The sequence below is a fragment of the Anas acuta genome, chromosome 2, assembly GCF_963932015.1.
Source record: "Anas acuta chromosome 2, bAnaAcu1.1, whole genome shotgun sequence".
Lineage (NCBI taxonomy): Eukaryota > Metazoa > Chordata > Aves > Anseriformes > Anatidae > Anas > Anas acuta.
In genome coordinates, this window is record NC_088980.1 from 46,092,319 (window position 1) to 46,105,606 (window position 13,288).

At 45.9% G+C, this 13,288-nt stretch overlaps 1 protein-coding gene across 1 annotated transcript; it reads left to right on the plus strand.

Moving 5' to 3' along the window:
• Window positions 1–312: 312 nt before the first annotated feature.
• Window positions 313–3,152, plus strand: TMEM158 (transmembrane protein 158). The gene has a single exon (XM_068674586.1). It carries the CDS (start codon window positions 589–591, stop codon window positions 1,594–1,596), a length of 1,008 nt encoding a protein of 335 aa, XP_068530687.1. The 5' UTR covers window positions 313–588; the 3' UTR covers window positions 1,597–3,152.
• Window positions 3,153–13,288: the final 10,136 nt, after the last annotated feature.

Here is a 13,288-nt window from a genome sequence, read left to right on the forward strand (position 1 = left end):
GCTTGCAACAAGCTCCCGGCTTCAAGCCTTTGCTACGGGGGTGCCAGACGGGGGGGGAGGCGACTCCGGGAGCGCGGCTCAGCCTCCCCTATAGGGTCGGGAAGTGTGTAAAGTCGATTCCTAGCTGCGACCCCTTCCCACAGCCTCTTTCCCTCGGGGCCGGGCAGGCAGCGGGTCGGGGCTCCCACTGCCAACCCCCCCACACCCCGAGCAGCGGGGGCGGTGGCGGAGCTGGGGGGGGGGGGCTCGGTCGGGGGCCGCCCCCGGGGGACAGGGGGAGCCGCTTGCCCCCGGCGGGGCCGTCCGGGGGCAGGGCTCCGGGAGCTGCCGGGCCGGGGGCGGAGGAGGCGGGGAGGGGGAGCCGCTGCCGTCACCGAGGCTCCCGGCTCGCTCGCCCCGCCGCCGCGGCAGCCCCAGCCCCGCTCCCACCCCCTCGCCTGCCCCCACCCTCCCTCCTTCCCTCTCCGTCTCGCTCAGCTCTGCCGGCGAGAGCGGTGTTGCTGCTCTCCCCGGATGGCAGCCGGCAGCGCCATGCAGCCTCCCGCTCCTCCTCCTCCTCGCCCTCCTCTCCGGCTCTAAGTCAATGCCATGCTGCCGCTGCTCCTCCCGGCACTGCTGGCCGCCTGCCTGCCACCCTGCCAGGGCTGGAGCCCCTCGGCGGCTGCCGGCGGGCAGGAGGAGCAGGACCAAGAGCTCTTCTTGCCCCCCGCCAACTCCTCCGCCCGCTCCTTGGCCGGCCTCGAGATGGACCTCGACGGGGCAGCGAGCAAGGAGGAAGGCAGCACCGCCAGCCCGGGCACGCCGGCTGCCGCTAGCCAAGAGCCTTTCCCTTCTGCCCCCACCTCCTCCGGGCAGCAGCAGCAGCAGCACCAACAGCAGCAGCAGCAGCGTCCCCAGCCGCAGGGGCAGCCGCAGCCCGCCGAGGACCCGCACTGCAATATCAGCGTGCAGCGGCAGATGCTGAGCTCGCTGCTGGTGCGCTGGAGCCGCCCGCTGGGCATCCAGTGCGACCTCCTGCTCTTCTCCACCAACAGCCACGGGCGGGCCTTCTTCTCCGCCGCCTTCCACCGCGTGGGGCCGCCGCTGCTCATCGAGCACCTGGGGCTGGCGGCCGGCGGCGCACAGCAGGACTTGCGCCTCTGCGTGGGCTGCAGCTGGGTGCGGGGCAGGAGGGTCGGCAGGCTGCGGGGAGCCGCACCTCAGCCCCCCGCCGCCTCCTCCTCATCCTCCTCCTCCTCCTCCTCCTCGTCCTCATCCTCATCCTCCTCTTCTTCATCGTCGTCGTCGCTCTCCTACCCGCCGGCGGCGGAGCCCGGGCAGTACTGGCTGCAGGGCGAGCCGCTGAATTTCTGCTGCCTGGATTTCAGCCTGGAGGAGCTGAAGGGGGAGCCGGGCTGGCGGATGAACCGCAAGCCCATCGAGTCCACGCTGGTGGCGTGTTTCATGACTCTGGTCATCATCGTGTGGAGCGTGGCCGCCCTCATCTGGCCGGTGCCCATCATCGCCGGCTTCCTGCCCAACGGCATGGAGCAGCGCCGCAGCACCAGCGCCACAGCCGCCACCACCACCGCCACCGCCGCCACCGCCGCCAAGTAGCCTCGCCCGGCGTCCCCTTCCCTCCCTCCCTCCTCGTGTGCTGCCGAGGGGCTCGGGCCGGGCCGTGTGGCGCTGCCCCTGCCGTGGTTTTTATGTTTTAAAGCGTCTTAAACGTGTGCTGAGGGGCGCGAGCGGCCGTTAGGGGCCGTTAGGGGCGAGCGACCGTTGGGCGCTAACGGCCGTTGGGCGCCAATGGCCGTTGGGCGCCAACCGGCGCCGCCTGAGGGGAGCCGCTCCCCCGCGCCGCCGGAGACGACCAGATCCTGTGTGCTCGTTTTCTACCTTTAATACCCGTTTTAAACGAACCTTTTAGTAAAAAAAGAAAAAAAAAAGCCTCCCCCCCACCAAAAAAAAAAAATTAAACGTGGAAAATAAAAGACCCTCCCGTTCAACCGCATTCGTTGTAGTCAGCAGCTTTTTATTTTTTGTATATGAATTCAGCCCGAGCGATTTTTTATTTTTTTCTTTATTTACCAAAATAAGTCTCTCTTTTTGGCGGGATCTCGAACTGAAGCGGTCTGTATATTGTAATTGCCGAAGTTGAACTTTAACGAACCTTTTGCACTGTATTTGCACTGTTGAGGTAGTGTGTGATTATTATTGTAGCTCCACGTTACTCGGCTTTTAATACAGAGGTTTTCTTCCTGGAGCCTCCGTAGCCTTCTGTGGGTCTGTTTCTGCCGGGCTGGACAGGAGGGCTCAGCCGCCTTCCCCATCTCCAAGCTGGCCACGAAGCTCGTCCTTCCCTGCGAGAGGATGTTACCGGGGTTGTTGGTGGAAAAAGGGAATGCCAAACCCTTCCCTTATGGTGTTTGTCCCATCCTTGCAGTAGATTTAAGTCTGTATGCCTGCCTGGGGTGGGGTGAGGTGGGATGGAGAACATCTGCATCCCCAAAAAGTGTTTGCTTAGCACAGTTCCAGGACTGTGGCTTTCTTGTCGCTTTGAGGTCGGGTGGCTCCGAATCTGGGAAGCTCAGGCCTTATCTTTGAGATATATTAAAGGGAGCACAGTGGCGATTTTCCGACCTCCACAAGAACATTCCTCAAAAACAGCTCAGCCCCAGCGTATTTGTTGAAGACGTGGTAATACTGTACCGCTTTTTCACCTACAAGTCCATAGGGCTGTTCACAGGTTGCCTGTGGGGTGGAGAGGGGAGGAACTGCAGGTCCACAGCTCGATTACAGCCGCCACTGTGCAAGTGTGCAAGAAAGATTTGCAAGGTTTCTTCTCTCCTGTCCAAGCAGCCAGTTGCATAGCCTGAAATACCATTCAGTGTATACTTGCAACTCTTTAGCCTTATGAGAAGTTGTTTCTTTTGCCTTAGACACTATTAGTCCAGCTGAAGTTTCTGAAACCAAAATGTAAGCTAAAGTGAGAAAGGTTTGCAATAGGAATTCTCGTTCCTTTGACAACATCAATGTATTTAATTTGTTAGGAACACATGAACTCACTCGGAGGCTAATTTGATGTATTTGTAATGTTGTTTTCTTCCCCATGTTTTGGTGGAAATGACTGGATGAAAGGTCTGGAAACATTAAATTTTTAGGATTCTGTAGCTCAAGGACTTTTTTCTTATTCTTTTTTTATTTGAGAACCAAATAAAAAAATGCATGCTCTATGTGTATACTGTCTGGAAGAAAACACAGACAGAAACAGATTGGTAAACAGTATAAATAAATTAAATCAAGATTTTAAAATCTTCCATGTTACTGGGCTACCTCTACATCCACTTTTTCTCTTGTTGATTGTAACGGGTGTTCACTTGCGTAAATGTTGCATTGGGTTGTTTTCGGGAAGGAGAGTCCAGTCACCACGAGAAATATGCATTTGACCTGTTGATCTGAAGGGCACATTCCCCTGTGTGCTTCGTTTGCAGAGCCCAGCTTTTCTTTCCACGACGTGAGAAGCCGATTGTTATTTCCGCCGTGTGAGAATTGTTCTGCACAGAAACACAACGTGCTAGAGAGCGATTATTTGCCTACAATGCCCCGTGCGAGGGGGAAGCCCTTTCAGACTGAAAGGCAAGGCTACCAAGGAGCATAAAGGCGATGTTAACACCCTCCCAAATTAAAGATGCTCTGCGTATGAGATAACCCTCGGAAGGGTTGCTGCACCAGGAGAATATTTCTGGTTAACAAGATGCATTTAGACAGAGAGTTAACAACTCCTGCTGAAGTTTTGCTGCTTCTCTAACGTGTGGTGCATAGTATTCGCTGGGGTGCAGGGCGTCTGTGCCTGTGCTGAGTGTTGTGATCTCGTTCTTGCTTATCCTAGTTTCACCAGTGACGTGCTGTTGTTGTTTTTTTGTTTGTTTGTTTTTTGTTTTTGTTTTAATTGCACCACCGTAAGCAAGGGAGTGATGTTGTGGTCAGAAGCAGGCAGCTTCAGTTATTAAAGGCTTTTTATTTGCCATTCTCAGGCACCCACCAAGAGCCCTAAAACTAGGACAACATGGTTTGGGGTGTGTCTTTAAACTTCTACCAGCATCAGCTTGAATCCAAACAGTGTAAACAGGCAATGCCATATTCGGGATATTTTGCTGCTAAAGGAAGGAAAAACCCCAAAGGCAAATCTTGTCCAGAATACAAAACCTGCACTGTGTTCAGGGAGTGCTGATCTCGGATGCAAAGTGCAAAGAGCACTTTAAAGGAAGGTGTTTCCATAGATCATCACAGGAGGGCTGAGCACATCCCCTTCACAGAGGGAGGACAGCCGGCGTTTCTGCCCCACAGACAGGACTTCACAGCACAGTGGAGGGTGCAGAAGCTGCCTCCTCTACAGGGTTTAGCCTGGCGTCTCCCAGCCCTCGGGTTTCACTGAAGCGGCAGCAGGGTTGCTCCTGTGAAGAAGAGAGGTGCCCATTTGGCACCCGGAGCTTTTCTGGATTCTTGGTGGCCCAGGTGAACAGGGAAATGCCTCTCAGCTGCCACGGGCTGGAGCGCTCACTGTGGAAGGGCACTGTACAAACCATCCGCCTTCTTCGGGCACTGTCACGTCTGCTCTAGCATCAGTAACCCTGCTTCCCAAGCCGTGGCTGCTACTGCGGCTCTATGTAACTGATAATTTTGGGTGACAAAAGGCTGTGTCCTTTCTCGTGCCACTTTCCCCCACATCCATGGGGATTTGGGCTAAATTAAACCCAGAAGATTCAAGCTCAGAGTGATGTGAAATGATGCAACTCCATGCGAGCCGGTTTTAGATTCTGACTCCAGACACCAAAGTGTCTGTATTTGTTTTCTCTTTCACTGGCAGTGGAGCTCTATTGTCTTTTTACAGTGTGTGTGTGAGTGATTCTTAGCCATTTTTATTCCTTTAGATTTATTTTTAAAACCAGTTGGTAGCAGGGGCAGCATCAGAGCAGGATTAGTCATCCGTATCTACTCCTTCATATACTCAGGGAGGGTTTGTATGTACATATGTACACAGATGTATATATACAGGAGGACTTGCTGTGTACAAAAGAAGGTCAAAACAAAAAGGGGGAAGAGGTGCTGAGAAACAAATTACACTGAACAAGTAATACTGGCTTTTCTTTGCTAACTATGTGTGTGATCATGTTCCCTGGTAAGTTATCCTGGCTTTATTTATGTACACGTGCTTGTTGGAAAGTAAGGGATCCCTAAAAACAGGTAATTTCTCATTTTTCTTTCTATGTAATTCAACTGTGTTTGATTTTTTATTTTACTTTTTCACCCCAAGAACCAGAAACTCCCTCTGAGAGAGCTTCAGCATGAGAAGGTGCTGGGCTTGTATACCGCTGTTAGACTGGTGCAATTTTTTGTTCCATGTTCAAACCTCAGAACTTGATTTTTTTTTCCTCACGTATTTGCTTAGTTCTGTTTTATAGATACATCAGAAGCAGAAGCAAACAGATGAATATGCAGTTTTAGCACGGATGCAGTTTTGCTGTTACTTGGTTCCACATGTGTTCCTGTAATAAAAATATAAAAATGTAGTACAAGAGTGATTATATATTATGTGAGTATATTACAGTTCAGTAGGGTATTAGTAATCAAGAGCAGTTTCTATATGTCAATATGTGTCTATTTGGGGCAAAATCACCATACTTGGGTAAACATGAGAATAGTCATTTATTCAGGGCTCAGTTCATGAGTTCTTTCGATGATTAATACACACTGCAACAACAGTACTATTTGTGCAGTAAATATTACTCAGTATGAGTAAGGGCTACTGAACCAGGCCCTCAAAAATTTAATTAAATGCCTTACTTGGCTGAGTAAGTATTATTCATTGTGACCTCAGCTTGTTGAATAGAAGTGTCTCCAGGGCTGACATTACGTGATCCCAGGGGCTGCACAACAGCCCAGTGAAATCAAATAGTTAATTGAAGCTTTCTATGACTAAAGATCAGAGAATCTATTTTAAAGATGTGTATCTAGATATAAGAATAGGTAGTGCCTTGTTGTTCCTCTTGGTTTTTATACACATAGCTTGCAAGCCCGCACCCAGGATTTCTTGGTACAGCGTAGAGCTTTGCTAGTTTGGAAATTAGCTTCTTTCTGAAGCTCGTTTGAAAATACCTATTATTTTTCACAGAATTTTACTAAACAAATATCACTTTTCTTCAACACATGTCAGGGAAAGGCCTTGATTTAAAACCAAACCAAAATAACAAACAACAAAAACCATTTCAATGATTGTGGGGAGATGCATAAACATCAAATCCCAAACGTATTCAGATTTCAAAATAGAAAAAAAATATTTTAAGTCAATAACTGATGTTTAAAAGCATACTTTAAATAAAAGACTTTGTTTTCCATTTTTACCTCAAAACTAGAACATTTCAAGGAAGATCAGAAAAGCAGATGAGTATTTTACCTTGCAAAAGTGATTTTGTGGGGAAAAAAGATATTTCTTTACTCTTGTTTTTGTAGTCATATTCTAATTCTGACATTCTCTTCCATGATTAGGAATCAATCACAGCTTGTGACAGATGAAGGACTGTACTGGTCGTCCCTTTTTCATAATAATTCTGGTTAAATAAGATGTCCAAAACAAGAGCAAATTTTAAAAAATGTAGCTTCGCTTGTTTGTTTTGTTTCTATTCTATTATGCTAAGGGAGAATGCAGCCTGGAATAAAATTTGGGATATTAAAGATGTTTACAAGAAATGTCTGGATTGTGTTTAATTAAATTTGTGGCCAGACTAAATCTCACAATCCAAATACCCTCCAGTAGCTTGATCATCAATATAACAACCAGAGGAGTCTGTGGATCTGTGTGGTCGGAAAGCCAGGCTCTAAAACCTTACCTCTTATTTTAGCTTTGCTATTGTCTCACCAAATTACCAATGCCAGAGCAAAACTGGAAGATCCAAATAGCCCGTGAAACTCTTGGTGTTTCTCTGTGTGTGAGTGGTTCTTAGCTTCCAAAGAAAACACCCAATTAATGAAACGAATTCTAGATCAGTGCGGTTCTGAACAAGTGCATTCATGGGGAGTGTGAAGTTAAATTATGTTTTTGTTCCTTGTAAGGTGACACTTGCTAGAAGCAGTGGGACCTTACCTTGCTGGTGTCATTCTGGGTGTTGCTAAGCAACATGAAGTGGTTAAAATGGAGATACAGAAGAACATTGAAGAATAAAGGAAACAAAGAAATAGAAGAAGCATTAAAAAGTGAGTAAATGTGCCAGCACGTTTTTGCAAAGAAGTAGAGAAATACCAACTGGGTAAAAGACAGTGATTGAGAGCATAAAGCTGACATAAGATGAATTAAATACTTGATTCCATTGTTCATATTCTATCAAAAATCTCAGTGCTGTGCCTGAATAATTGACTGCCATTTTGGCCTGAAATGAGGGCAAAAGAAAATAGGAGCCTGGGAAGAAATGGGAGGCTAAAGAAAAATTAGGGGTGGAACCACCATGTCATAAGTAAAAGGAAGAAAGAAATCACTCTACATATTGCTGGAAACCATACAACAAAATGGAAGGCACTCTCCTGCATGTACTCTCCAGTCTAATTTTCTTCAGATGTTCCTTGATGCCATAAGGAAAACATACTAAACACCTTTTTTGTTGAATATATATGTTTCTTCCATCATATCTTGCTTTGAGCCATGTCAGACATATGTTTCTCATTGTCCAGCACAGGAATGTTCAACAGAATTGTATTAAAGCTGGGCTGAAGTAGTGCTGGTGTGACCGTATTTCCCAGGCTGGCCCGCTGCTGTTGACAAGATGACATGCTGGGATGCTGTTTATAGCATGCTGATGATCTGTATTGCCAGTATCTTCCCACTCAAACATTCCAAAGACTGCTTAGTCTTCATTTCTTTTCCCTATAGTAATTGTCTCCTAAGCTTCGCTCTGCTTTTTCTTCTGTCATTGAAAATTAATCATTCTTAAGATTTGCTCCTTATTTACTACTTCCCTCTTCCCGTCTCACTTTCCCTACCATGTTTATATCTTTCTTGACATTTTCTGGCTTCAGATTTCTCACCTGCCTTTCCCACAAGCGTGTCTTATATTATCAAGCTATAAAAACATTCCAGGAAACTGCGCTGTCAATTTCTTCTGCTTTTCCACTCTCCTACTCACCCATTCCAACCATATAGCTCATGCCTTTGCTCTGTAACACCTACAATCCACGTGTCTCCTTCCGTCCTCTGCTCTAGCCAAGGGTGGATGTCTCCCACCTCGGGGAAACTCTGCACAGCTGGAGAAGCAGTGATCTCGCTTAGAAATGTACCAGTTGGAAAAGTTGCACACAGCTCAGGTATGCAAGTGCAGGGTCATGAGCATCACTTCACTGTTTCAGATTGAACCCTGCAGAATGGAAGGCCCGTGATGGGCTGGATGATGGGGCACATGGAAGAGCAGAGGGCCCTGGCAGATTTTTTTTCAAGTGCTGGTCTAGCAGTGTTCTGGCTTTACTGGTAAATGACTCAGTGGCCAGGACAACTCGCTGCAGCCTGCCTTTTACGAGATGATAAATACATACATTTCATGCTGGAGTCTGTGAGTGCTCAAGCCTTCTGCAATCAGCAAGCCTGTCTGTGTCTCTGTTTCCCTATCTGTGGAGGAAACAATATTTACCCTTCTCATACTGGTAGTGAAAGGATTAGTGAGCTAAATCCCATATGGCATTTTGAGCATGCGAAGCACAATAAAAATGCAAAATGTGTACATGATTTTATTCCTCCTCCGTTCTTTATTTCACTGAAGGGCACAGTTTGAGCCTCCAGTTGTTAAATTAAGGTATTCCACACAATTTTGTCCACAATTTAGCCAGGCAATAGCTGTACCCTGGAAATGCTTTTCCCATTGAAAGGTGCTGCTGTGAGCCGATATATTAAAAACAAATCATTACTAAGTGATGAATGTTACTGAAAGAGATTCTCATTAATCCAAAAGCATATGAAAGAATCCCCCAAGGTGTAAGAAATACTTTCTAGGAGGTGAATATATGAAAAAATTGGTGTGGAGGTAGCTGGTGGAGATTTAATCATGGGGCTATTTCATTTCTTTTCTTGCACTACTTGTTTCATCACATTTTCTCTGGGGAATGTGAGCTGTGCCTAATTATGCCAGCAATGTAGTTGCTTCTAAATGGAAACTGGAAACTACTTTCTTCAGGCAACACATACTATGAATTCTTGAGATTTTTACATTTCCTCCAGGACATGTAAAACGCTTAACAATGTCAGGTCACATCATTTTCTTAACCCACAGAAACCCACTTTTGGGGCATGATACCTCACAGTGTGTCTAATGTAGCCTTGCAGCAGCCTGTCTTTTCCCTGAGGATTTCTCACAGTGCCCCAATTCCCACTCTGGAGCTGTAGGATCATTCAGGGGGTAGGAACATGAAGACAGAGGCCTTATTCCTCTGAGCTCATCTCCAGCCATGCATGACATTTCCCTCTCTCCTCGAAGAACAATTGTAGTGGATATTTCAGTGAATAAATTTACAGCAGGTCCATGCAAGCAGCGGTTTCTCACAAGAACTAATACACCTGTACAGGTCACACTTTCTGGAGAGGACCATGGCCAGCAGACCGCTCATTCCTTTTGCCCTCGGCTGGCTGCGGTCTGTCCACAGCTATAGGACCTCATAGGTCCAAGGTGCTGCAAAGGGAAGCACATTCACAGTCTGGGAAATGAAGGAGGCATTATCCTGAAGGTCGTTTTGAAATAAAAAGATCTATAACTGAGCTATTCCAGATTCAGGAGTGTTGGTGCACTACCTGGATCTTTGTACCTGCTTTTACACACTTTCCCACAGCATTTTCCTGCAGAAACTGGAGGCTCCTGGCTTGGACAGGTGTACGGTTCACGGGGTGAAGGACTGGCTGGATGACAGGGGCCAAATGTTGTTGTGAGTGGAATTAAACCCGGTGGCGGATGGTCACCAGGGACATCACCCAGGGCTCAATCTTGTGGCCAGTTTTGTTAGACACTGACATATCAGTGATCTGGACGAGGAGGTTGAGTGCACCCTCGGTCCCTCTGTACTTGGCCCTGGTGAGACGGCGCCTCAAGTACTGTGTTCAGTTTGTGCCCTTCACTACAAGTGATTTGCTCAAGTGTTTACAGGGAAGAACAACAAAGCTGGTGAAGAGACTAGAAAAAAAAAGACATATGAGGATTGACTGAGGGAACTGGGGCTTTTTAGACTGGAGAAGAGGAAGCTGAGGGAAGACCTTGTTGCTCTCTACAGCTACCTTGCAGTGAGGAGGGTGTCAGTCTCTTTTCTTAGGTGAGACAAGTGATAGAACACAAGACAATGTTCTCAGGTTGTGCCAGGATGGGTTTAGATTGAGCATTTTGAAGAATTTCTTCTTGAAGAGCGCGGTCAGGCATTGGAACAGGCTGCCCAGGGAAGTGGTGGAGCCCCCATCCCTGCAGGTATTTAAGAGATGTGTGGATGTGCCACTTAGTGACATGGTTTAGTGGTGGGACTCAGCAGGCCAGGTTGGTGATTGGACTTGGTAATCTTGAAAGTCTTTTCCAATCTAGATGATTCTATGTAGTGATGTTTTTAATGCATACAGATTGTTTTCCATGCCTTTTTGTTTTGCTTTATTATATTTTTCAGAGTTTGACTATGAATATATACTACTTTGGGAAAGCTTCTTTGTCATGCATATAAAATGTAACTCCATAGGCTTTGCTCTAGCTACCCCGGAGTGAGAGTGGATTGCCCATGACAAAAGTCATTCTCCAAAATGTCACTTATTTATCTTCAGTTCTGAAATGGAGACTCATATCCTCTCCCCTTGAGATTGCCATCATAACACTCACAGGCACCAGCCCATGCTGAGTTGAGACAGAAGAAGGAAACTCTCATTTTCCTCCTACGTCTGGCATATTTCATGCCTGTGACAATTTAGAGTTCCCTGAATTCAGACAGTGAGATTGATAATGGTGCTGCCCAATGCTAACTGAAGTACCGTGGGTGGAATGGGTCACAGAGATTTACTCTCCTCCCACAGATGAAGTACAGAAAGAAAACAACGTTGGCTAATCTGTTTCCTTACATGTGCAGAGCACAGCAAAGCAGGCATCAGTGGCTTTGCCAGTGTAAGAAAAACAAAAACCCTGAAGCATAAACTCTGCATGAACTAGTTCTTTAAAAATAAAAAAAAAAGAACCATTGCTGCACATGCAACTCCTGCTGATTGCCATGAGAACAACCCCAGTGTAACTGTAGCTGGAAAGTCTTTTACCATAGTGACAGGAATATGACCACTTTTCAAAAATTCCCAAATTAATTTCATCAGATCGTCTGTGATTCAGCTGATAACTGCACTATTTTTAGTATCTTCGTGTCTGCCAAGTTGTCTCTATTGCTGTCTTTCTTCTGGTATATAAAAAAGGTAGTAAACAACCCATGCTGATGAATAACATGGAAGTTAGTGACATTTCTGACAGAAATAAATAAATAAAAACTGCTTGAAATCCCAGCTAAATCATTCTGACTACGATATTCAGAGAGATGGTAAACTGGAAAACATGAAAGAGTTAATGCATATCTGTGATATATTTAAAATACCCAAATCCTCGGTGTGGAGGACTACAGGTTGGCTGTAGCAACACAAAGCATTCACAACAAGTTCCCAAGCATATGTTGTCTGCTGTTACTTGGCAAATAATAATTATCCTTAGCTACTTCCTAATTTCTTCCAATGCCACATTCATCATGAAACCAAATATTCATGAGAATGCACATAAAATATGTTCGAATTCTGAGTTCCTTGATGATAGAAGCTAATCAGTTTATCTATCTATAAGTCTATCTTGAGTAGTAGGGTTTAAAAAAGCCCCAGATGTTTTCTCCTTTGGTTTATCTTCATGTTCTTGCCTTTCTTTCCTGTAGCTGCCGTGCTGCCTGTTTTTGCTCAGCCTGCTTTTGGTTGTGGTTATCTAGGCAGCCGTGTAACATGTGAGCATTGCTATAGGTGATGCTAATCCTTCTAGGCTTGGAGCTAGCACATGAACAGAGGGTGCTGAAGGTTTCCTTACACTGCCTGTTGTAAAGTGTGGAACAACAAAAAAAAATGAAGTCCACGTGTGCTGCAATAATTTAAAAAAAATGGATAAAAAATGGATCTTTATTCATCAGATACAAAACACTGAGCAGTCGCAGTCTGGACACAGCATAAGCAAAGGAGGATGTTATCAGCTCCTCCTTTTTAGAAGGCATTTCTATTCAAGTAAGATTTTCTGCAGTTGTTTGCACCTTTAGGTCAAGCAACTTGGTTAAGTTTGCACCTTAATGGAATCCAGAAGTGATGGCTGAAGGGCAATTGTTGACATTGCTGGTTTAAATACTGCATGTTTCTTGCATTTTCAAGGTTTCACAATTCCCCCCCCCCCTCCTTCATTTATTTTCCCCATTGGCTATTTGGCTTCTAGCCATTACCACAACACTACAGTTCCCTCTTTTCACTGACCCATGTATCAGAATAGGCTGTGCCGAATCATTTTAGATAAGGCTGTGCTCCTGTTGTGTATCTCACTGTGTGTTCTGAATTTTCTTCTCCCCAAGCTCCTGTTGGAAGATGACAAAATAAGTAGCTACTGCTGTTTTGCTCACAGAAGAATCCATTCCCGGCCAGAACTGCAACTTGCCTCTAACGCTGTTATGTGAGAGCTGCTCATGCTCAAAGGTCTGAGTGATTAGCACTAACACAACTGGTATTTTAATCCAGCAGTGCTTTTGGTTATGGCCTCTGTGTATGGGTATTTATGCTTCATTAATAAGCAGACATAGTGTCTAATAAGGTTATGCTCATATGTGCAATATACAGAGAATGGCATTTAAAAAGCAAGCTGTGCCTTGTCCTAAAGGCCAACGTTGTAATCAGATTACCATCTGCATACTAAAAAATAAATAAAATATAAAATAAAATAAAATAAAATAAAATAAAATAAAATAAAATAAAATAAAATAAAATAAAATAAAATAAAATAAAATAAAATAAAATAAAATAAAATAAATAAAGCAAGTCACCATGCAAGGCCACGACCACAGCAGCATGCCTGTCACTTTGCAACACGTGCTCACAGTCAGGGAACAACTCCAGAGGTTTCGGCTCTGCTGCACCCCTCCAGCTTGCACCTTTCCACAGACGATGCTCTCCATCTGTGTCCCTGCTCCTCTCGCTCCAAATAACTTTGACTAACCAAAAAATGGGGTCCCCTTGAGCACATGCTGCGGGTCCCAG